General features: G+C 39.3%; 1 protein-coding gene across 1 annotated transcript in view; it reads left to right on the forward strand.

Moving 5' to 3' along the window:
- The window catches only part of LOC308430013 (disintegrin and metalloproteinase domain-containing protein 32-like), a gene marked incomplete at both ends in the record, with an annotated part of 87,372 nt that overhangs the window by 28,990 nt on the left and 32,412 nt on the right, over positions 1-25,970 (forward strand). The window contains 3 exons of the mRNA XM_080929094.1: positions 6,410-6,491; positions 7,013-7,149; positions 12,629-12,806. Of these exons, the coding sequence (XP_080785220.1) occupies positions 6,410-6,491; positions 7,013-7,149; positions 12,629-12,806 (397 nt within the window). The remainder of the gene's footprint in view (positions 1-6,409; positions 6,492-7,012; positions 7,150-12,628; positions 12,807-25,970) is intronic.

Raw genomic sequence — 25,970 nt, forward strand, 5'->3', positions numbered from 1 at the left:
TATTATTACCTTTTTGAAAAAGCTTTTGCCCTCTTGGAATTGTCAAGGCCCCTTGAGTCCTATCGCATTAAGAATTCCCCAAAGTTTCTTTTGTTCTCTTCAAGGTGTTTTAAAAATACCAGGCTTAGTATTGAGAATATTTCTTTTGTTTGAAAAATTTTTTCCTATGTTTTCTTTATTGCTTTTTGCTTGTTCTCCCCAATGTATTTTAAAATAGAATGGCTTGGAGTTTACTTCTTCTATTTAATCTTTTCTGTAATCTTTTGTGCTTAATCTATTATAATTTGTAATTTCAAGGATTTTAATTTGAGTTTAGAAAATGTAATGCTTCTGTTAAGATATCTGGCAGAAAACGGACTTGTTTTTGGAATTTCATGGGATTCCCTTAGGAGCCATTTTGAATTATTTGAGGGCCTGTACAACTGAGTCCAGTAGGTGAGACTCTGGTTCCTTGAAAAGTCTCAAAACTTGTTACTATCTGATGACACACTTTGAAAAACTCGTGTTTCTTCCCATCTGTTTGACCTGGGTTGTTGATGCCTGCCCTTCCAGCAGCTCTGACCAGGATGTCTGCCTCCTTATTCTTTCTGAATGTTTGACTGTGGCCACCATCTTCTCTCTAGGTGTTGCTGTATGCCCAGGGGTTTTCTGATCTGCAGTTGGTGTTCTGTCCTTGCTTCCTCCTTTGTCTCTGCTGAATCTGTTCATTACTGATTTGGGGCAGGGGCAGGAGTTTTCTCGGACTCTGTTGACACCATTGCTCTGGGGAGTAATAGGATGCTACTTATTGATCCCTGGATGCTAGCCCATGAAGAGTGACCTTACTCTTGCTGTTGGGCAGTACTGAGAGTCATGGCACTGCCCTGTGGTTTTCTGTCTATGACAGGGAGAGCAAATGAAATGCCACGTAGGAGACCAAGAAGTCCCAGTCTTAAATGGTGATCTGTTTATTACCCATTAGGCTTTTGACTTTGCCCTCTGTGGTGCTGGATCTGAGAAGCAGGATAAGACAGTGGTTAAAGTCGTCGTGTTAAACATGCATAATACAAGCTACTGTGGAAGATAGTAGATGATAAGCCAATACAAAAGAAATGAGATAGAGAGGTAAAGATGTTCTCAATCCAAATGTGAATTAAATGGAGTCAGGTGACAGATTTAAGTCATTACCATCAGTCACCTTAAATATATTTGGTTTAAATAGAAGAATTTGAAGACAGAAACTGCAGTTTATCAGTCACTTTTCTGTTGCTGTGATAAAACACCGTCATCAAGGCAACTTATAAGCACTTAATTGGGCTTATGGTTCTAGAGGGGTAGAGTCCATGGTGTTAAATGGAAGGCAGGGTGACCAGAAGAGCTGAGAGCTTACATCTGGGTCTGCAAGCAGGAGGTAGAGGTCACTCTGGGAATGGTCTGAGACTTTTGAAACCTCAAAGCTCCCTGCACCCCAGTAACATGTACTTTTGGCAAGGTCACACCTTCTAGTCCCAATCCCTAAACAGCCACCAAACAAGGAGCCCAGTACTTGAGTGCCTGAGACATATGGGGAACATCTCATAGAAGCCACCTCGTGTAGCATCGAATTGAAAAAGTACGAGCTCGTTGTGGTTCATGTGTATAAAACACAGAGAAAGCAAAATGATGAAAACCATGTGCTTTAGTCATAAGAGGCTGGGCCAACTACGGTACCAGGGGAAGACCCCAGAGAAAAGAATTTTACTAAGGCCCATGTCAAATAATCATGAAAGGTGAACACCTTGTGTGCGTGGGCATTTATGACATGGATCACAGAACCTAACAACACACAGAGCTAAAACTCACAAGAAAGAAGAGAAAACTAAGTTAAAATTTGCTGCACATTTCAAGCACAACTACTAACTAGCTGGAACTAATTGACATTTGCAGAACATTACACATAGTCGAGCAAAATACATCTGTATAGTGAACATTTTGGATATAAAAATATCCAAACATCAAAAAAAATCTCATTATAATATATGTTCTTTAACTACCGAGTTGGTTTAAAAGAAGTAAGAGATTATTTTTTAATTTCTTCTAATATTTGGGAAGAAAACATACACAGTTAGACGACATGTGACTCAAAGAGCATATTAAAATTAGAAAGCATTCAGAGGCAAACAATACATAAAACTCATAATGTTTGTAGGAGACAGCGTTGACTCAGAGTTCCTAGTACGTACTGTTCCTGCAGAGGTTCTGAGTTAGGCTTTCAAGCACTAAGTTAGACTTATAGCTGTGACTCTCCAGTTTCTTGGGATCCAGTGCCCTCTTCTGGTTTCCATAGGTACCTGAACTCACTGTACATACTCAGATAGATGCAGAAACATAATTAAAAATGAAAAGTGTAAATAATGTAAGCTGTAGATAAAATTGTGGTTGCAGGAAATTTTGTAGTAATAAAATTCGCATATTAGAATGGAAGAAATATCTCATTCTGAAGGAAGGCAGGCTGAACAAGCCACGAGGAGCAAGCCAGTAAGCAGCATCCCTCCATGGCCTCTGTGTCAGCTCCTGCCTCCAGGTTCCTGCCCTGTGTGAGTTCTTGCACTGTCTTCCTTCCGTGGTGAACAGTGATGTGGAAGTGTAAGCCAAATCAACCCTCTCCTCCCTGCTTCTTTTTGTCATGGTGTTTCATCACAGCATTAGTATTTCTAAGACTTCGAAACCATAAAAGAACAGCAGGAAACATGAGGAAAAGCTCAGTGATTGTCTTAGTCAGGGTTTCTTTTATTTTTTTCTCTTTTTTAAAAATTGGATATTCTCTGTATTTAGATTTCAGATGTTATTCCCTTCCCCCAATTCCATCCCCCTCCCCCCTCCCATTGCCCCCATGAAGGTGTTCCCTCTCCCACCTCAGTGCCTTGGCTTTACCCTACACTGGGAAAACGAGTCTTCACTGGACCAAAGGCCTCTCCTCCCAGAGAATGCCATCCTCTGCTGCATATGCACCTGGAGCCATGGGTCTCTCCATGTGAACTCATTGGTTGGTGTTTTAGTCTCTGGGAGCTGTGGTGTGTTTGGTTAGTTGATAATTTCATTCTTTCCATGGGGTTGCAAACCCTTTCAGCTCCTTCAGTCCTTTCTCTAGCTCCTTCATTAGGGTCCTTGTGTTCAGTCTGATGGTTGGCTGCAAACGTCCTCCCCTGTATCAGTATGGCTCTGGCAGAGACTCTGAGGAGGCATCCATATCAGGTTCCTGCCAGTAAGCACTACTTGACATCAGCAATAGTGCTTGGGTTTAGTGGCTGCATATGGGTTGGATTCTCAGGTGAGTTAGTCTCTGGGTCTCTGGAGGATCTTTTCTCTAATCCCTGCTCCTCTATCTGTCCCTTTTTCCCCTCCCATGAGTGTTTTGTTCTCCCTTCTAAGAAGAAATGAGGCATCCACATTCTGGACTTCCTTTTATTCTAGGTTTCTATTCCTGCATAAATCATCATGACCAGAAGCCAGTTGAGGAGGAAAGGGTTTATTCAGCTTAACACTTTCACACTGCTGTTCATCATCAGAGGAAGTCAGGAAGCAGAACCTGATGCAGAGGTCATGGAGGTTCCTTACTGGCTTGTTTTCCTTGCCTTTTCAGCCTGCTTTCTTATAGAACCCAGGACCACAGCCCAGGGATGGCACCACCTACAATGGGGGGACACCCTTGATCACTAATGAGAAAATGCTTTGCAGCTGGAGCTCATGGAGGCATTTCCTCAGCTGAGTCTCCTTTCTCTGTAATAACTCCAGCTTATGTCACGTTGACACAAAACCAGCCAGCACAGTGATGGCTCAGGTAGGATTTATTCTTTGTTTTTGACGAAATATTTGGAAGCAGGATGCAACTTAGTTATGGTGCACTTGCTTAGCATCCAAAAGGCTGGAGCTCTTCAACACTAAATAAACTGATAAGGGAACCTCTGGGGCAGGGCACCCTTGATCGTTTCATGTGCAGCGAGTCTGGCTCGATGAATTGCCCCAGTCTGTGCTTGTCTTAGGAAGTCTTTGGCTTCATTTCTTTCTATCTATTTTTGTTAATTTATTTTTTCAATTATATTGGATATTCTCTGTATTTACATTTCAAATGTTATACTCTCTCTCCCCTCCTCTCCATCCTCTCTGTCAACTTGCTTCCATGGAGGTGCTCCCTCTCCCAATCGCCCTCTCTACCTCAGTGCCTTGGCTGGCTGATTATGTTGTTCTTCCCATAAGGTTGGAAACCTTTCAGCTCCTTTGGTCCTTTCTTTAGCTCTTTCATTGGGTCCCCATGTTCAGTTTGATGTTTAGCTGCAAGCATCCTCATCTGTATCTATATGACTCTGGCAGAGACTCTGAGGAGGCATCCATATCAGGTTCCTGCCAGTAAGCACTTCTTGGCATGAGCAATAGTGCTTGGGTTTAGTGGCTGCATATGGGGTGGATCCCCAGGTGAGGCAGTCTCTGGGTGATCTTTTCTTCAATCCCTGATCCTCTATTTGACCTTGCGTTTCCTCCCTTGGGTGTTTTGTTCCCTTCTAAGAAGGACTGAGGCATCCACATTCTGATCTTCCTTTTTTTTTTTTTTTTTTTTTTTTTGAGCTTCATTAGTTCTGTGGATGGTTTCTTGGGTATTCTGAGCTTTTTGGGCTGGTATCCGCTTATAAGTGAGTACATACCATGAGTGTTCTTTTGTGACAGGTTACATCACCCAGGATGATAGCTTCAAGTTCCAACCATTTCCCTAGGAATTTCACAAACTTGTTTTTAATAGCTGAGTAGTACTCCATTGTGTATATATACCACAATTTCTGTATCCATTCCTCTGTTGAAGGACATCTAGGTTCTTTCCAGCTTTTGGCTATTATAAACAAGGCTACTAAGAACATGGTGGAGCATGTGTCCTTATTAGATGTTGGAGCTACTTTTGGGTATATGCCCAGGAGTGATATAGCTGGGTCTTCAGGTAGTACTATGTCCAATTTCTGAGGAACTGCCAGACTGATTATCAGAGTGGTTGTACTAGTTTACAACCCCCCCAACAGTGGAGGAGTGTTCCTCTTTCTCCACATCCTCATTTTGCTTCATTTCTGATGGTTAGGCTTTGGGTGAGGTATAAGGTTAGGTTTGGGGGGGTGCAGCATTATTGGTTGGGAATTTATTTTCTTTGAATACTTGTTCTGTCTAGACCTGTTTGTAATATTTCCAACAAGAAACTAGGCATTATTGTGACAGATTCCTTTATAGGTAAACTGACATTTTCTCCTGCCTTTAAACTCCCTCTCATTGTTTTGCCTTGTTTGACTTCACGTATGTGCCTCAGGAGTGTACAATTTAAAAATCCTTTGCACTTCCTGGATCTGAGTGTCTGTATCTTGGCAGGCAAGTCCAGTCTTTTGAAATCACGACACAGTGTGAATAAAGGCTTGGCTGTGCACACCTGAGGACCTGGGTTTGAGCCCAGCACCCATGTGAAAAGCCAAATGAGGTGGTACTTGTGATCCCAGAACCAGGGAGGCAGGAACAGTACCGAGGAGGACTTTCTGGTCAGCCTGCCTCCTCTAACCAGATAGCCCTAGGTCGCAGTGAGAGACTCTGTCTCAGAACCAACAAATCAAAAGATGGCCAGCTGCTGAGCATTGCCTTCTGGCTCTACACCTACCCACACATGTAGATTCTTGCATTGGTCCCTTAATCTTCCCACCCCAACCTCCTGTTCTAAGCAAGGATTTCTGTTATTATATTTTGTTTTTGTTTTATAAATTTTGTTTTGTGCTGGGCTGCATGCTTGATTTGTTGAACAAAGCCACTCCTGGCTCACAACTGATCTAGCCTGGGGAGGTGAGAGGACATTCGGTTTGCTCTTAGTGTGTATAAAGCCATGTGTGTCTGTATTCTGCAAGTCCCCTTCCACACCCCCACTGCGTTCTGCTACTCAGCCCCCACACCGCCCCTTCATTTTCCTGCTTTTTTTTTTTTTTGAATTGAAATCCAGTGTGTCCCTTTAGACACATTGGGGATGTCACCCTATGCATAAACTTTTGTGAGACCACTTAAGTCAAGTTCCCAGAGGACAGTGCTTTTATAGCCCTTCTTTCTCAAAACTGAGTGAAAACAGCAGCCAAGAAACAACCAAGTCATTGCTCAGAAGCCACTGTCACATTCTCTATGAGAAAGTGACACATTGTAATTCATGCAGCAATTTTTGGTGGCTTGGGTGACCTGCAAGGACAGTAGAGACATGGGTGCTTAGCCTAGTTTAGCTGAAAATCTTCCAAATTTCTAACAAGTGGGGACACATGTATTTAACCTCTGATCCTCTACTTACTTCAGAGCAGGATTTTTCTGAACCAGACCCTTAATTTTTTCAAGGTTGCCCACAGCTAGCTGTTCACTAGGATTAATTGCAAACATATGTTTATGTGTTTAGTTATAACGAGTACCCAAATTATGTGGGAGCGACGTATCCTGGGAAGATGTGTACGGCCCACTACTCGGCAGGAGTCACAATGGTACGTACATACTTATCCCACCCTTAAAAAGGACAGGAGATCTAGGTGACAACGGAGGAGGTACAGTGGTGACAAAGTCTGTTGGCCAGACCTGGATGAGACCCAGGACAGAATAGGTGACAGAGGACATAAGAAGAAAAACAGTGCGGAGACATAGTCAAAGGGCGGGCAGGTGGGGGAGGGCACTTTTCAGAGATCATCTGACTTTTAGAAACCTTGATAGTCTTGAAGATCAGGAAAGTGGAGGGATGTATGTCGAATGTATGTAAGTATTAAGACACAATCCCTTTGTAATTAAGAGAGATAGATATGGAAATAAAGTAATGGAAGAGAATAGAATTAGAAAATGGAAAATGAGCAAAGCTTGCCATTGACGGATGCTTCTGTCTCAGTACCTTTTTGAAGAAGTCCAGGATTTCACCACCTAAGGAATCATGTTCTTGACGATGAAGTGCTTACTACAACGTAGTTCCAACTTAGGGAGTACTTTTATCGCCCATTGGTGTCTTTCTCTTTTATAGTATCCCAAGGACATGACCTTGGAGGCCTTTTCAGTGATTCTCACCCAGATGCTGGGGCTCAGCCTGGGAATATCGTACGACAACCCGGCGAAATGTCACTGCACAGAGACCAGCTGCGTTATGAATCCCAGGGCTATGTAAGTTCTTGGTTTACTTGTCAGTTATGGTGGCTTTGTGTTAAACGCAGTGTTGCTTATTGTATAGGTGAAGTTTAAGATCAAGATCCTGGCAAGATACATGCCTGCAACTGAAATACAATAGCCGTAGAATGTGAGGGACACTATCGAAAATCCCAGTCAAACCAGACAAGTTGAGTGTGCAATCCAAGGGTAGAGAAATGTGCCTTAGACAACAGCTCTGTAACAGCTCCCAGCAAGGATCCTTTAAAATGTTTGAAGACCACAACACACAATGGTTGTTTTTTTTTTTTTTTTTTTTTTTTTTTTTTTTTTTTTTTTTTTTTTTTTTAAGGTTGGGCTTTTATATTTACTTTTAGATTAGTTTGATGTGAAAAACAAACAAACAAACAACACCCCTCCCCCCCAAAACCAAACCAAACCCAAACTAACACCCAAATAAGGAGTGTCAGTTGGAGACCCATTTCAAACATTGGGCCATTGTTATTTTGGAAAGACAGGTTGACCTTCTGGGATATATATCTATATATATATATAGATATATAGATATATAGATATTCTTTTACTCCAGAGTGCAATGTAAGACTGAAACAAGCAAATAGTAAAACCCTGTTCGAGCATGAGACTAGCTATGAGAATTTTGGAACGTACCAATCTTCTCAGAGTGTTTATCAGACAATGGCTCTAACATTTGCTGTTAGTGTTCTACCAAAATTTTGTTTGTAGAAGTGGACCAAGACAGGTATGTTCAGCTCATTACTGAAGAAGCAATTAAAAGTAAAAAACGAGCTCATTGAGGTGTTCATTTTTGGAAAAACTGCCAGTTTCATCATCAATCCTAGGTATAACTTAAGGATTAAGAATTATTAGTTTCTAAGAACAGCACAAACCAAAACATTTATCCACATATATACATATTTATACTACAAATTATTTATAAAAAGAATGTATATTATATATCCTTATATATGTGTGTAAACATGACCATATTGAGAGAAATAAATTAAGCATAAGAAACCCATGAGAGTCACTATTCATTGTACATTGGCCTATTATTGACTTAGTATGTGCTAAAGACCATTCTGAGATTTTTACACAGATTAAAAGATTAACCCATTGGATTCTCACAGTGTGTTTGGAAGGCAAGTCCTATTGCTCTCATGAGAGATTGAGTTATGCAAAGAATAACTGGCGGTCAGCGAGTTAGTTGGTGGCCAAGCTGGGCCCTTTCTCTGTTGCCTTTACTACAGCGACCACAGTGATTTTCTTACACAGCCATCTGTTTCTCACTGCACCTGTGCACTGTGCAGGGGAAGGGAACTTGAGTTTCAGAGTCTAACAGTTCCCCAGGATGCTTCACACGCCACTCTGTCAGTCCCCAAGGAAGGCATGTAAGTTCGAAAATGTCACTTCATGTTTTTTTTTCCAGTACTGGGGCTGACCTGGGATACTTTTCTTCTGATCTTTATATATCTGCAGCCCAGCATAATCAGGCTGTGACTACTCAATCCCCCTGCCTCTTAGCCCTTTGAGTATCTGAGCTTATGGCTTATGTTGCTAGAGCTTTTTAAATATATATATTAATATACATATTTATATTTATAAACCCCATAGAGTTTACAAAGCCTGGTTGGCTATACATAATATTAATACCACCAAGGATCTACTGGGTACCTTAAGCCAAAGAGTCAACTTGGGCATTTTCCTTGTTATTTAATGTTTAATGACCCTGGGAGGCCAGTGGGCATTAGCGTCCCTCTTGTATATACAAGCGAACCGAGGCATAAAGAATTTGCTCACTTTGCCACAGGGACCCTCATTTGTTGGCAGGTGTCTAAGTGCTATGATAAGGCACCGTGACCAAAGCAGTTTGTAGAAGAAAGACTTTATTGGGGGCTTATCATCTCAAAGGATTACAGTGTGTGACTGTCATGGCAGGAAGCATGGCAGCAGGCAGGTATGATGCAGGAGTAGCAGCTAAGAGCTGACATCTGATCCATAATCAGGAGGCAGAAAGAACCAGGCCAGGACTGGTTTGGGCTTCTGAAGCCTGCCAATAGTGACACACCTCCTCCAACAAGGGCACACCTAATCCTTCCCAAACAGTTCCACCCACTGGGGACCAAGTGTTCAAATACATGAGCCTATGGGAGGCATTCTGATTCAAAACTTATAACAGGGTTTATATCAACGAAGAAGTTTGTCTGACTCTAAGGCCATTTTTTAAAAAATTCATTCTGCATCTTATTTTATAAGTAAGGCAGTTAGTATATCAGAATGAGATTATATCAAGGTCAAGAAGAGAACATTACTATTTATACTAGCTTCATCCTTTACCCCACTGATTCTCCCCAAATATTATTTTGATTATTTAACTTGTTTAAAAGGGGGATGTTCACTTTAGAGATAGTGTATGAATCACATGTGGCAGCTGATGCATGTAATCCAAGCATTTGGAAGGCAGAGGCTGGAAGAGTCCCATGGGTCCAGGTCAGCAAAAGCTATGTATAGAAAAAACCCATTCTAAAGGTGGTGTGTGTGTGTGTGTGTGTGTGTGTGTGTGTGTGTGTGTGTGTGTGGTGTGTATGTGAGAGAGAGAGAGAGAGAGAGAGAGAGAGAGAGACAGACAGAGAGAGAGACAGAGAGATAGAGATAGAGACAGAGAGGGAAAATGAGAAAGGAAGAAAAAAAGGAGAATAAGGAGAAAAGAGAAAGGAAAAACAGAGAGAGAGAGAGAGAGAGAGAGAGAGAGAGAGACTTACATACATGGTGGACATGGAGGAAGCCAGTGAACATGAAGCTGGTAGAACTGTCTAGGAAAACTCACGAACAGACATGCTCACTTGCTCACAAGTCTCAATGCTTCCTTTCTTCTCTTTTGATAATTTTTAAAAACTATATAGTTTGATACTTCTCTCCCTTCCCCAACTCCTTCCATAACCTTCCTACCTACTCACCTATCACCTTTTAGTTATCTGTTTCTTTAAAAATAATGAAAACCCCCAAACAAAACCAGAAGGCAAACAGAACACTTGCACAGAAAAAACAAAAATCAAAGCAAATAGAGCCAATTTTTTTTTTTCTGGTCATGAGGCCTGCCTGGAGTATGGCTGATCCAACCTGTGAGACTCCACAGGAGAAACCCGCTTTCCCCTTTGCCAGTGGGTATCAGTTGCTGATACCATCTTGATTATTAGTGGTGGGGCTTTGTGTCTTTCTCTTCTCAGTGCCTGGATCCCATCACAACTGAACCCGTGCAGGTCTTGTTTGTGTTACCACAGCCTCTGTGGGGTCATATGAGCATCAGTCCTGTTGTGTCTGTGGAAAACAGTTTCTTTAGAGTCACATGCCACATGGGCTCTTAGAATCTCAGTGCTTTCTTTTCTGCCCCAAGGGAAGAAGTTTAATGAAGCCAGCCTGTTCAGGAAAGAGAGTTCAGTGGTCTCTCATCCTCAGCAGATTGTCCAGCTGTGGTGTTAATCCCCCTTTACTACAAAAGGCGTATCTCTGATGGGAGTTGACTGAGGAGCTGATCTATGTGTGGCAGTACGGCTTTATTCCCAGGGGGTTTGCTTTGTGTTTTTTTTTTTTTTGTTTGTTTGTTTGTTTTTTGTTGTTTGTTTAGAAACTATTGCCAATGTGATTCCTTTCTATTTTTTTCTTCTCAAAGTTAAACACACACACACACACACACACACACACACACACACACACACAGGGGTGGGGAGGGGAGAGGTATGGAGGGAGTGTTTCTTTGACTACAAACTTGCTGTCTATAAAGAGGAATAGTTTGATGTTTTCAGTGGATGGTTTTGTTTTCTACTTTTGTTCTTTTTTTCTCTTTTCTTTTAAAAACATTTTATTTTAAATAATAAGTGTGTGTGTGTGTGTGTGTGTGTGTGTGTGTGTGTGTGTGTGTGTGTGTATACCCGTGGAGGCTGGAGGTCAGAGGATCTCCATAAAGGTAAATCACACACAGTTGTTATGGTCTCTTGGAACCTTACTCTGATCCTGATGCTCTCTTAACTACTGAGCCATCTCTCTAGCTCCCTCTTTTTCTTTTTGTTTTTGAGGCAGGGTCTCACCATGTAGCATTGGCTGGCCTGGAACTCACTATGTAGACCAGGCTACTCCTAACTCACAGAGATCTGCCTGCTTCTGCCTCCTGAGTGCAGTGATTAAAGTCATGTGCCATTACGTCCTGTTGTTTCTTCTTTCTTGTTCTTGTTGCTCTGGCTAAGGCTTCAAACATTACATTGACTAAAAGCAGGAAAAATGGAACACTTTTTCTGGATTTGGAAAGAAAAGGTTTCAATATTTTTCTATTTAGAAAAATGTTGGACGTAAGTTTGTCTTATATAGTCTTTATTATGTTGAGATATGTTCCAACTTTTCCTAATTTCTTCAGGACATATATCATAAGAATGTTTTGTATTAATTGAAATAATCATGTGATTTCTGCCCACAATTCTATTTTTAAGATATTTTATATTTATTGACATGATTATGTTGAGTCGATTGGATTAAGCCAATTTAATTGTGACCCACTATCTTCTGAACATGTTCTTGAATTCTGTTTTCAAGTATTTTGTAGGGAACTTTTGCATTTTTGTTTATCAGAGAAATTGCTTTGCCTGTTGTACCATTATCCAGTTTTGGTCTAGGGATAAGGTTGGTTTTATAGAATGAGTATGGAAATGTTTCTTTTCTATTTTGTGGAACCATCTGAAATCTTGGTATTAGAGAATTTAGCAGGGAGTATATTTGGTTCTGGACTGTTGTTTTTTTAATGGAGAGACTTGATAACTCTCATAATCTGTTATAGGTTTATATAAATTGTTATATCTTTTGGGTTTAATTTTGGTAGCTCATAATCATTTAGAAATCTATCTATTTCTTCTAAATTTTCTGGTTTTTCTAGAGTCTGTTTCCATAATTATCTTTTAGTCTCTAACTATATTAACTTGATGTTTTTCTTTTATTCTGTCAGTTTGAATAAAAGCTTGCCAATCTTGTTAATATTTTTTAAAGAGCCAGTTGTCTGTTTCTTTGCTTTTACTTATTATTTTAGTTTCTGTTTGTTTAAATTATTCTCTGATCTCTATTATTTCTTGCTGTCTAGTGCATTTGGGTTTGGCTTCTTATTTTTCTAGATCATTGAGACACAATATTAGGTTATTTGAGAGTCTTATCATTGTTGCTTTTCCCATAAGCACTTATAACATAGGCAGCCCTTTCTGGATGGATTCTGGGGCTCCAGTGGGCTCTGCTCTCACCTTTGTTTGACTTGTACTTAATTTATTTTAAGTAACAAAATGTACTATGGTGAATACAATCATTTGACCTCCCCAGGAATGATTATGAGCAATGAACACTTAACGGGAGTATTTGCCAACCAATACTGCAAAGCTAACATGTAAAATGGAGCAATGCTTTGAGATATATGCTGCTGACGACAGTATATGACTTCCCTTTTTAGGCAGTATGCAGGTGTGAAGACATTTAGCAACTGCAGCTTGAGTGACTTTGAACATTTTAAATCAAACGAGGGTGCCAAATGTCTGCAGAACAAGCCACAGATGCAAAGAGGTCCAGGCGCAGTCTGCGGAAATCGCAAGGTGGAGGGCAACGAAGCTTGTGACTGTGGCTCCGAACAAGTAAGTGTGCCATCTCGGGAAATTCATAACAAATTGACCGCTTTAGCTTGTCTTCCTGAGAGATGCTATGTTTCAAAATTGCCCCGAGCACTACTTGGAGCACTGCTATGAAGGATGCAAGCTTTAGGATCACCGGTGTGCACAGTACTCCCCACAGTGCTCTCTCCAATATCATTTAGCTCTTACACCCAAGGGTTTTGAGCAACTTCAGAATGTACCGCAAAACAGATGGATTGGCACAAAGGAGCGAGGGCATCGTTTAAGTGAAGTACGTGTGTGCCTCTAAGTCTTTTCTGAAACTTTGTCAATTTCGTAACTGTATGCTTGAGTTGAATCTGTCATCGGCCCAGTACATACTTTTTAGGGCGTAGCTTTTCCATGGCATCAGTAGTCTGGTGAGGGGCCCTGTCCTTTACTGTAACTGTGATCATGTATGTTAAGGTCAACTGTCCAGAGTACAGTGCTTCCTGGCAGCTTGGTTTCTATAGTGATAGTGCAGATGTCCTTAATCACCAGCTAGACACAGCAGGGCTTTATAGATACTTAGACATGAATTGCTGGTTTGTATAACCCACAAAAAGATTGCTACTGTTTTGCAGAACAAGTCCTCCTCCTTTCCTGTTATTGGCCTCCTCTTAAACCAGTTTTAAAAATCACATAATAAAAGGGACCAATCACACAGACAGGACCATGAGCTTGGCAAGCATCAAATACCAAGTCTGGCAACCCCACTGGAGCCTTCTCTTGCCTTTCTTGGGTTTCCCCATTTGGTTTGTGTTTGTCTCCAATCAGCCTGCACTATGGGGCCTGTCAGGCCAGTTCACCCCAGCTGAACTGGCTGGTATAGCATCTGTTTCTTTTACATCTCCCTCCCTCCTTTTCCCTCCTTTTTGTCTGTGTAGCATTTCTGAGATTTTTTCCCCCCACATTGCATCATGCAATGGTGTTTTTCACTTTTTCTCTGTATAGGGACCCCCCCACAGCATACTTGGTTACAAAAACATTGAAAGTGACAGATGAGCACGTATGTCCCTGCCTTCTCTGTGACACATGAGTGTCCCTGCCTTCTCTGTGACACATGACCATCTCCCTGCCTTCTTTTGCACGGTGCCCCCACTGCTCTCTCTTTTAGTGCCATGGCATTTGGTGTTATAACTTGTTAGTATATTCAGTACTCAGGTAGGATGGTGCCTTCCTGTTCCATTCCTTTTGCTGAGGATTTAGGGTCTTCTTCGATGCTACAGATATTTTAGATCCCCGCCCCCCATTTCTCTAAAGAATGTCATTGCTAATTTGATAAGAATATGGTTGATGCTTTCCATCAGTTTGGTCAGTGTGAGCATTTAACTGATGTCAATGGTTCCAGAGTTTGAAAGTAAGATGCACCCTTGGTGCCTTACTCACTTTCTTGATTTGATTTATTCCTGTGTATTTCTTTGTAGGGTTGTGTGTATGATATTGCTTTTGTGGGGTCTTCTACATGTTCCTGTTACTTACACATGAAAAAGGCAGTGAATACAGTTGTATCATATGCAGAAAATGGAGATTATCATATTAGGTGAATTAAACCAGTCTCAGAAAGACAAATATAACACATTTTCTCTATGTGGCTCTTAGATTCTAAATAAGTTCATAGCCATATATGCATATTTTACATGAAAGAAAAAGTTAATCTTGGAGATAAAGGGGACTAACAGGGGAGAGGGAGAGTGAAGGAGGGGAGGGAGAGTGAAGGAGGGGAGGGAGAGTGAAAGAGGGGAGGGAGAGTGAAGGAGGGGAGGAAGAGTGAAGGAGGGAAGGGAGAGTGAAGGAGGGGAGGGAGAGTGAAGGAGGGGAGGGAGAGTGAAGGAGGGGAGGGAGAGTGAAGGAGGGGAGGGAGAGTGAAGGAGGGCTATGAGGGGGAATATGCTCACTGTACAATATATACTTCTATGAGAACATCCTTATGTAGCATAGAAATCCATACAGTGACTATACAATGACAAAAAGTTAAACATACTGAAAATGTACTGAATTTTGTATTTGTACATTTACTTAATTTGTTTATCAGTTGTTTTTTTCTTTTTCTAAATGTCTGATCATGTTTTTGTTCTGTTAAAATGTGTATTTTAACCCTTTTCCTTTCCTGATTGAAAGCTCTTAATGTGTCTCTTGTCTTATTATTCTGATTAAGACATCTGAAGTGGTAGAGTTGTCTTCTGGTACCACACACCTTGATACATGCCTCAGGGTTTTCCTAATTAGTGTGGTCAGGGCTCTTTCTTTTTGAGGTACATGCTTTTCCTCCATGTGGTGGTTTGTATATGCTCAGCCCAGGAAGTGGCACTATTAGAAGGTGTGGGATTGTTGGAGTAGGTGTGTCATTGTGGGTGTGGGCTATAAGACTCTCATCCTAGCTGCCTGGAAGTCAGTTTTCTACTAGCAGCCTTTAGGTGAAGATGTAGGACTCTCAGCTCCTCCTGCACTACGCTTGCCATGTTCCTGCCTTGATGACACTGGACTGAATCTCTGAACCTGTAAGCCAGTTCCAATGAAATGTTGTCCTTATAAGAGTTGCCTTGGTCATGGTGTCTGATCACAACAGTAAGACCTTAACTAAGATACTCTATATTTAATATTTTGGTTGATTTTTTTTTTTTTTATCATGGAGTGATATTGAGCTTTGAGGGTATTTTGATTAGGACCCCATTGAATCTAGTTGCTTTTGGTCATGTTCAAATATGAATTATTTATTAATTATATAAATAAGTGAACACAGGAGAATGATTCTGTCTTCCTAAATACCTTTCTTCAGAAATTTTAAAGTTTTCATTTTAGGGGCCTTTCAATTGCTTGGTTACATTTATTCAAAAGTCTTTTAGGCTTTTTTCCCCCTTAAATCTCTGCTCCTCTATTTGACCTTGTATTTCCTAAAAGTCAAATTGTCTTTGAGGCTATTTTAAATAGGAGTATGTCCCTGACCTCTTTCTGAGGGTGTTTGCTGTTAAGGTGTAGAAAGGTTACTGGGTTTTTAAGTTGCTATTGTATCCTTCCACTTTTTTTTTTTCGGTCTCCCATTATATTGTTTGCCAGTGGGTATTGTAGCTTCTTCTCTTCCTACCTGTATCTCTGTGAATTCATGTTATGGACTTACTGCTTCAGTCAGTGCTCAGGTACTATACTGAAAGGGAGTTGGGAGAATGGACAGCCTTGTCTCATTCCTGACTTCAATGTGGCTGCTTCAGCCTTTCTCCACTTAGGATGATGTTGTCTGTGGGTTTGTCATATGAACTCTTTATGTTGAGGGATGGTCTCCCCCAGTCATACACGCTTTAGAACTTCTATCATGAAAACAGGTTGGATTTATTTTTATCAGAGTCTGTTTCTCCATTTACTGAGCCCATTTATATGATTGATTACACTTATTGACTTACATCTGTTGAAGCATTTTGATCATAGTGGATGACCTTGGTAAGTTCCTACTCCAGGGTGGCTAGTTTTTTTTTTTTTTTAATTGAATATTCTCTGTATTTACATCTCAAATGCTATCCCCTTCCCCCCATCCATTTCCTGCCACCCTCCACTTGCTTCCAGGAAGGTGCTTCTTCTCCCAATTACCTTCTCCACCTCAGTGCCTTGGCTTTCCACTACACTGGGAAAAACGAGCCTTCACTGGGCCAAAGGTCTCTTCTCCCATTGATGCCAGACAATGTTATCCTCTGCTACATATGCAACTGGAGCCATGGGTCTCTATGTGTGCTCATTGGTTGGTGTTTTAGTCCCTGGAAGCTCTGGAGGGTTTGGTTGGTTGATAATGTTGTTCTTCCCATGAATGTTGCAAACCCTTTCAGCTACTTCAGATCTTTCTCTAGCTCTTTCATTGTGTTGACTTCCCCATTTCAGTTCAGAGACCCTGTTTGGTTTAGATATGTGCGGGCCCTGTGCATGCAGTCCTGGTCCTTTGTGAATTCATGCATGTGTTAGAAGACACAGTTTTTTTTTTTTTTTTTTTTTTTTTTTTTTTTTTTTTTTTTTTTTTTTTTTTTTGGCATTATTGCTTCTGGCTCTTACAATCTTTCCACTCCCCTCTTTAGCATTTCCTCCTGAGAACTGAGACAAGGTATTTGATGAAAGCATCCTATTTGAGACTGAGTGTTCCACAGTCTCATACTCTGCACATTGTCTGGTTGTGGGTGTCTGTGTTTGTTCCCATCTACTTTAGGAGAAAACTTAGGCATTATTTTACTATGTTTCTTTAGCAGTATATGGTTTGTCACTAGATCCATGACCTATCTAGTCTCAAATTCTTGGCTACATAATCAGTGTCAGGCATGGGTTCCATCTCATGCAGTGGGTCTTAAATCCGATCAATGGATGGTTACTCCTGCAACATCTGTGCCACTATTGTACCACTGTGCAGTGACCGTGCAGACTGGTCACCATTTTTATGGCAGGGTGTTAAACTTTCTCTTCTGGTTACTGTGCAGAGTAGCTTCCATGAGCACCAGTCAGTAGAAACGAAGGCTCTAGGTAGGCACCAGCTCAGCTTCTCTGTGTTCAATGAGATATTTAAGTGTTCTCTTCAGAAATAGGGCCTCGCCATCAAGTTTGTTTAGAACAACCAATAGCCATGGCAACAGTTGGAGTTTGTTTGTTGGGGGGATTTCATGGGGCTCCTTGGATCAATAATTTGTTAAGTTGTAACCCATTCCTGGAGGTTTCATTTGGTAGCAAGAGATGTTTATTTAGAGCTTTGTCTCTGCCACTATTTGGTGATTCCATTAAATTTTTAAAAAATATATGTATATATTTTAAGAAGTTTCTATTGTAGTAGGTTCCTATATGACCAACTAAATGACTCTTAGTGTTAGTTGACCCTACCTATATTACCTCTCTTACCTTGTTCTTGGAGCCCCCTCTCTAATTAATTCTTGTGTTCCAGTCTCCCTGTTTCTCTATAACTGTATATTCTATTTCTATTTACTTGGAAGATCCTTCCCTCTCTGTATTGTTCCTTACTCTGAATAACCAACCTCTGTGGTTATTCAGATGGTATCACTTTTATCAAAAGCTCAAAAACTAGCATCTGCATATGAGGGAAGACATACTATATTAGTCATTTTGAGTTGGGTTATGCCACTCATGATTTTTTTTCTAGTTCTATCCACTTACCTGCACATTTCATGATTGTTTTAACAGTAACATTCCGCTGTGTAAATGTACTACATTTCCTGATGTATTCATTTGTTAATGGGCATATAGACTGTTTATATTTTTTCTACTTATTAGGAATAGAGCATCAGTGAACATCACTGAACAAATGTCTCTTTGTAGGATGTAGAGTCCTTTGGGTATATGCCCAATAATATTATTGCTGGATCTTGAAGAAAATATATTTCCAGCTTCCCAAGGGACTGCCATACTGATTTCTATAGTGGCTGTTCAAGTTTGCATTGCCACATGCTTCGAATGAGTGTTTCCCTCACCCCACATCCTTGCCAGCATGAGCTGTCACCTGTTTTATTGATCTTGGTCATTCTGATTGGTGTAAGATGAAATCTCAAAGTAGCTTTGATTTGCATTTTTCTGATGACTAAAGATGTTGAACATTTAAGTGTTTCTCCTCTTTTGAAAGCATTTTCAAATTAAACTGGGTTATGTGTTTTCTTAGTGTCTAGTTTTTTTTTTTTTTTTTTTGAGTTCTTTATATGTTTTAGATATTAGCCTTTTATTGGGTGGGTAGTTAATTTTTTTGCATTCTGTTACCTGCCACTTGGTCCAAATGATGGTGTTCTTTGCCATACGGAAGCTTTTTAGTTTCACGAGGTCCTATTTATTAACTGTTGCTCTTCTCACCCATTCTGTGTCCTACTCAGAAAGTCTTTTCCCTTACCAATGAGTTCAAGACTATTCCTCGATTTCTCTTCTGCCAGATTCAGTCTGTTTGGTCTTATGTTAAGGTTTTTGATACTTTTGGAGGTGAATTTTGTGCAAGATGATTAAGTATGGATCTATTTACAGCAGCTGTCCATTTTGACCATGGCTGTTGAAAATGTCTTTTATTCCAGTTTTATCCCTAGTCTTTCCAGGCCTCTTATTATGCATGAAGGAACATTGGATTTTGTTAAAGGCCTTTCTTCATCTAATGAAGTGATCACATGGATTTTGTCTGATTTTTTTTGAGATTTATTTATCTTATGTATGTTAATACACTGTAGCTATCTTCAAACACAGCAGAAGAGGGCATCAGATCTCATTACAGATGGTTGTGAGCCACCATGTGGTTGCTGGGAATTGAACTCAGGATCTCTGGAAGAGCATTCAGTGCTCTTACCCACTAAGCCATCTGTGCAGTCTCTTTCTGTTGTTTTAAAAACTAAATTGTAAATTTTCAAATTTCCAAATGAAGACTCAGGAGTCAGATGCTATGGTGAAAGCCTTTTATCTCAGAGAGGCAGAGAAAGCACCCAGTCCTACTCCACTAATGTCCTGGGGGTGGGGACAAAACTCTTTCTCCTTCCCTATGCTGTCTTAAAAGTCCTTTAACTCAAAGACCCTCCTTTCTGTTTACTTATATTTATTCCTTATCAGCTGGTTGCTTTGATCTGTGATTGACTTTACGTAGCTCTTGGATTAAAGGTGTGTGCTAGAGCTGAGCTGTACCATAAGTACTTGTTTACAGTAAACAGAAAGCTCTAGGATCAAAGGCTGAGCCACAGCTAGAAAACAGATTCTTACAGTTCACAATCTCAGAGATTCACAATTTGGTCAAATATCCTGCCACATCTTTCAGTCTATTTGTGTGATGAATTAAATTTATCTTTGTTGACCAATCCCTGAATCTCTGGAATGAAGCCAATTTGATTATTGCAAATAATACTTGTGATGTGTTCTTGAATTCTTTTCCAAGTATTCTATTGAGAAAATTTACATCTATGTTAATATATGATATTGGCATATAATTTTCCTGTCTGTCGAGTCTTTGAGTAGTTTAGGAAAATAGTGGCTTATAAAAAGAGCTGGGAGATGTTCCTTGAGTTTCTGTTTTGCAGAGTATGTTGAGGAGCATTGGCTTTAGTTGTTCTTTCAAGGTATGGCAGAATTCTATGCTGAATTCATCTGTCTCAGTGCTTTCTTGGGTGGGAAATTTTTAATTGCTGATTCTGTTTAACAAGGGGCTTGGAGCTTGCTTTTGTTGATTATTTCATCTTGATTTAACCTTAGTAGAATATATATGTTGCATCCATTTCTTTTAGGCTTTCCAGTTTTATGTATATATATTTAAAGCATATTCATATAATACTTGGAGTTACCTTGGCATCTGTTGCAGTGTTTCCATTTTTATTTCTGATATTATTAATTTGGATCCTTTATCTGCATATTTTTATTAATTTGGCTAAAGGTTTGTCAACCTTGTTGATATTCTCCAAGAGTCAACACTTGGTTTTATTATTCTTTGTATATTGGTTTTGTTTTCTATTTCACTGGTTAGTGCTCAAGCTTATTTCTTCTATGTACTCTTTTTTTTCTGATTTTATTTGGTATATTTTATTTACATTTCAAATATTATCCCCTTTCCTGGATTTCCCTCCATGTCCCCTATTTCATCACCTCTTCCCCTGCTTCTATGAGGGTGTTCACCTCCCCACCCACCTCCTCCCCACCCTGACATTCCCTTACACCAGGACATTGAACATTGGCAGGACCAAGAGCTTCTCCTCCCATTGATGCCCAACAAGGCCATCCTCTGCTAGGTATGCAGCTGGAGCCATGTGTACTCTTTGGATAGTGGTTTAATCTCTGGGAGCTCTGGTTGGTTGGTATTGTTCTTATGGGGTAACCAACCTCTTCAACTCTTTCAATTCTTCCTTTAACTCATCCATTAAGGACTCCATTCTCAGTTCTATGGTTGGCTGTGAACATCTTCCTTTGTTTTTGTTACGTTCTGGTAGAGCCTCTCAGGAGACATCGATATCAGGCTCCTATTCACATGCACTTCTAGGCATCAGCAATGTTGTTTGGTGTTGGTGGCTGGATATGGGCTAGGTCCCCAGGTGGGACAATCTCTGGATGTCTTTTTCAGTTTCTACTTCAAGATTTGTCTCCATATTTACTCCTGAGAATATTTTTGTTCCCTCTTTTAAGAGGACTGAAGCATCCACACTTTGGACGTCCTTCTTCTTGAACTTCATGTGTTCTGTGGATTGTATCTTGGGTAATCCGAGCTTTGGGGCTAATATCTACTTAACAGTGAGTGCATACCATGGGTGTACTTTTGTGATTGGGTTACCTCACTCAGGATGATATTTTCTAGATCCATCCATTTGCTTAAGAATTTCATAAACTCATTATTTTTAATAACTGAGTAGTACTTCATTGTGTAAATGTACCACATTTTCTGTATCTATTCCTCTGTTGAAGGACATCTGGGTTCTTGCCAGCTCCTGGCTATTATAAATAAGGCTGCTATAAACATGGTGGAGCATGTATCCTTGTTAATATGTTGGAGTGTCTTTTGGGTATATGCCTAGGAATGGTGTAGTTGGGTCCTCAGGTAGTACTATGTCCAATTTTCTGAGGAACCTCCAGACTGATTTCCAGAGTGGTTGTACCAGCTTGCAATCCCACCAACAATGGAAGAGTGTTCCACTTTCTCCACATCCTCACTAGTGTCTGCTGTCATTTGAGTTTTTTAGCCATTTTGACCGGTATGAGGTGGAATCTCAGGATTGTTTTGCATTTCCCTGATGACTAAGGATGATGAACATTTCTTTAGGTGCTTCTCAGACATTTGGTATTCCTTCATTGAGAATTATTTATTTAACTCTGTTCCCTATTTTTAGTAGGGTTATTTGATTCTCTAGAGTCTAACTTCTTAAGATTTTTGTATATATTGGATATTATCTCACTATTTGATGTAGGACTGGTAAAGATCTTTTCCCAATCTGTTGGTTGCCATTTTTTCCTAATGACAGTGTCCTTTCCCTTGCAAAAGTTTTGCAATTTTATGAGGTCCAATTTTTGATTCTTGATCTTAGAGCATAAGCCATTGGTGTTCTGTTCAGGAAAATTTCCCTAGTTCCCATGTGTTCAGGGCTCTTCCCCACTTTCTCTTCTATTAGTTTGAGTGTATCTGGATTTATATTGAGCTCTTTGATCCATTTGGACTTGAGCTTTGTACAGGGCAATAAGAATGGGTCAACTTGCATTCTTCTACATGCTGACTCCCATTGGATCAGCACCATTTGTTGGAAATGCTGCTTTCCACTGGATGGTTTTAGCTCCTTTGTGAAAGATCAAGTGTCCATAGGTGTGTGGGTTTATTTCTGGGTCTTCAGTTCTATTCCATTGATCTACCTTCCTGTCTCTGTACCAATACCATACAGTTTTTATGACTATTGCTCTGTAATACAGCTTGAGGTCACGGATGGTGATTCCCCAAGAAGTTCTTTTATTGTTGAGAATAAATAGTTTTTGCTATCCTTTTTTGTTATTTCAAATTAATTTGCAAATTGCTTTCTAACTCTATAAAGATTGAGTTGGAATTTTGAAGAGGATTGCATTGAATCTGTAGATTGCTTTTGGCAAGATGGCCATTTTTACTATATTAATTCTGCCAGTCCATGAGCATGGGAGATCTTTCCATCTTCTGAGATGTTCTTAAATTTCTTTCTTTAGGGACTTGAAGTTCTTGTCATACAGATCTTTCACTTGCTTGGTTAGAGTCACACCAAGGTATATTATATTATATTATTTAGGACTATTGTGGAGGATGTTGATTCCCTAAATTTCTTTCTCATCCTTTTTATCTTTTGAGTAGAGGAAGGCTATTGATTTCTTTGAGTTAATTTTATATCAGCCACTTTGCTGTCTTCTATCTATTTTTTTGGCTCATATTTATTTTTTTTCAAGAGTTTTCAATTGTGTTGTTATTATTGTGAGTTTCCTCCAGTTCTTTTTGTCATGTGCAGTTTTTACATACAATGAACTTCCTGTTTAGAACTGCCCTCATTATATCCCAAGGTTGGGGTGTGTTGTATTTTCATTTTATCCAGTTCTAAAAGATTTTAATTTTCTTCTTGATGGTCTGTATTGATTTCTGTACTGATGTCATTCAGTAGTGAGTTGCTTAGCTTACATAAAATTGTATCTCTTCTGCTATTTCTATTGTTCTTGACATTTTGTTTTAATCCATGGCTATCAGACAAAGTATGGGCTATTATTTTAATCTATATCTATGTGATTCTTGGCATAATATGTCGTCAATTTTGGAGTTCTATGGGCTGCCAAGAAGCAAGTATATTCTTTAATGTTTATATGGATTGTTTTATATAAGTCTGTTAGGTCCATTTGATCCATGGCATGCTTAGTTCCAACATTTCTCTCTTTATTTGTTAGCTCTATGACTTTTTTCTTGGTGACAGGGATACTGAAGACTCTACTTTCAACTAAGGGTCAAATTGTGATCTTATCTGTTAGTAGTGTTTCTTGTATGAAATTTGATCTTCTCCTGTTTTGTGTATAAATGATTAGAATTGTTATATCTTCTTAATGGGTTTGTCCTTCAGTAAGAATGTAGTATCCTTCCCCATCTCTTTTTATTAATTTTGGTTTGAAGTCTATTCTGTCATATGTCAAAATAACAATGATTTCTTGCTTATTGGTTCCATTTACACAGAGTATTTTTTTGCCATCCCAGTGGTACCTACCTTTAATGCTAAGATGCCTTTCTTGCAGATGAGAGGGATGGATTTTGTTTCTTAATCCATTCACCTAGTCTATGTCTTTTTTATTGGAGACTTGAAACCGTTAATATTTAGTGTGATTATTGAAGTGTGTTTATAGATAGATTGTAGTCATTTTTTTGTGCAGGTTTGTGTTTTTAGTTGTATTTTGTATATCACTAAATTGTAGCTTTCTTTTAGAGTATCTCAGCTGTACTTATGCCTCTACTCAGTTCTAAGTATGGTGTTAAGTGTTTTGTTCAGGGTTTCTTATTTTTTTTTTTTGTTGTTGTTCATTTGTAGTTATGCATTTTAGGCTGTTTCCCCCCCATTTAAAATATTATAGTAGCCCAAATTGTCAGTCACGGTCTTTTAGTACTTGGAATGCATTGTTCCCAACTCTCCTGGCTTTCAGCTTTTCTTGAGAAATATTCTGATGGGTTTTCCTTTATATGTGACTTGTGTTTTCTTTTTTTCTTATAGCGTTCAATAGTTTTACTTTATTCTGGATATTTAGTGTTTTAATTATGCTATGCTATGGTGTGTGTGTGTTTGTGTGTTTCTAGTCTTAACTAGTTAAGGCTCTGTGTGCTTCTTATATCTATATGGGTATATCTTTCCTTAGTTTGGGGCATTTTGTCCTCCTATGATTTTGTTTAATGATCTAGTCTAGTCCATTAATCAGGAATTCTTTTTCATCCATGCCCAGTTTTGGAAGGTTTGATATTTTTCATATGGTCCCACAGTTACTGCCTGTTCCTTTCCTGTGTCTAACTTTTTCATAGTTATTATTTTGTCTAGATTTTCTATCCTGAGTCCTGATGGTCTTTCTGTATTCTACTTGATTCATTCTGCTTATAAGACAGTTTCCTGAGTTTTCTAATTGGGATATTAAAAAGTTTACCTTTTTAAGCATATGTTCTTTTTAGTGTTTCTATCTATTTACATGAGTTCAGTATTCAAATTATGAATTGCCTTAATTTCATTCAGCTATTTATTTGTATTTTCTTCACTTAAGTGTTTGTTATCCTCTTGGAGTTCATTGAAGTGATTGTTAATGTCTACTTTATGTCCTTTGAATTATTTTATAAAGTATATGATTGTTCTTTTAATTTCTGCATCCTGGGGTTCATCTAAGTAGTTTGTATAGATACCACTTCTAAGAACTAGTTGGTATGTTGGGAGACATGCTGTCTTGGTCATTTCTGTTGTTTCTGCTTTGGTACTTTGACCTGAGCACTTCTTTCTTTGACTGATTGTCTGATATGATAATCAGTTTTTCCTAAGATTGGTTCAGTCCAGACCTGCATGATCTGAGTTAGATCACAGATCAAGCTAGTAGATAAACTGTTCAACTGAATCAGGCAAAATTTGCTCTGAAACCAAAGGTCTGAAAGGAGGCCCATGGATGCCAAGATACCAACAGTGTGTTAGTTAGGGATTTGCTTGCTGTGAACAGACACTATGACCAAGGCAACTTTATTTATTTATTTTTCTTACAACTTTATTTTTTAAAAAGAGAGATACATATATAGATTTTAAAAAGCATTTTGGCATAAAACTATATGAATATATTTTTGTCAGTACTTGATTTTTTAAAGGTTTGATAGTATGCATTGAAATCTTACTAGTTATCATAAGAATAAAATACATGTAAAACAAAACATAACATGGAAATAGTCAAAGTTTTTTTGGTGTGTATAGATTGAACATAATGATTTTTAAATACCAAAAATTGCCACAAGGCTATCTTCTTAGCTCTTGAGTTATTAATGATTTAAGGTCTAGGTGTACCCCACTCTGAGAGGGTGCTATACACTTGTTGTTGCTGTTGTTGTTTTTTAAGAAGGACTGAGGCTTTTACTTTTTGGCCTTTCTTTTTTTGAGCTTCATATGATCTTTGAGTTATTTCTTGGGTATTCAGAGCTTTCTGGGGCTAGTTTCCAATTGTCAGTGACTGCATATTATGTCTGTTCTTTTGTGATTGGGTTACCTCACTCAGGATAATATTCTCTAGATACACCAATTTTCCTAGGAATTTCATAAAGTCATTGTTTATGATAGCTGAGTAGTATTCCATTGTGTAAATATACCACAATTTTTGTATCTATTCATCTACTAAAGGACATCAGGGTTCTTTCCAGCTTCTGGCTACTATAAATAAGGCTTCTATGAACATGGTGGAGCATGTGTCCTTATTGTATGTTGGAGCATCTTTGGGGTATATGCCCAGAAATGGAATAACTGGTAGGACTACGTCCAATTTTCTGAGGAACTGCCAGACTGATTTCCAGAGTGGTTGTACCAGCTTACAATCCCACCAACAGTGGAGGAGTGTTCCTCTTTCTCTGAATCCTCACCAGCATCTGCTGTCATCTGAGTTTTTGATCTTAGCCATTCTGACTGGTGTGAGGTGGAATCTCAGGGTTGTTTTGATTTACATTTCCCTGATGACTAGGGA

This window comes from Micromys minutus, assembly GCF_963924665.1.
Source record: "Micromys minutus genome assembly, chromosome: 14".
Taxonomy (NCBI): Eukaryota; Metazoa; Chordata; class Mammalia; order Rodentia; family Muridae; genus Micromys; species Micromys minutus.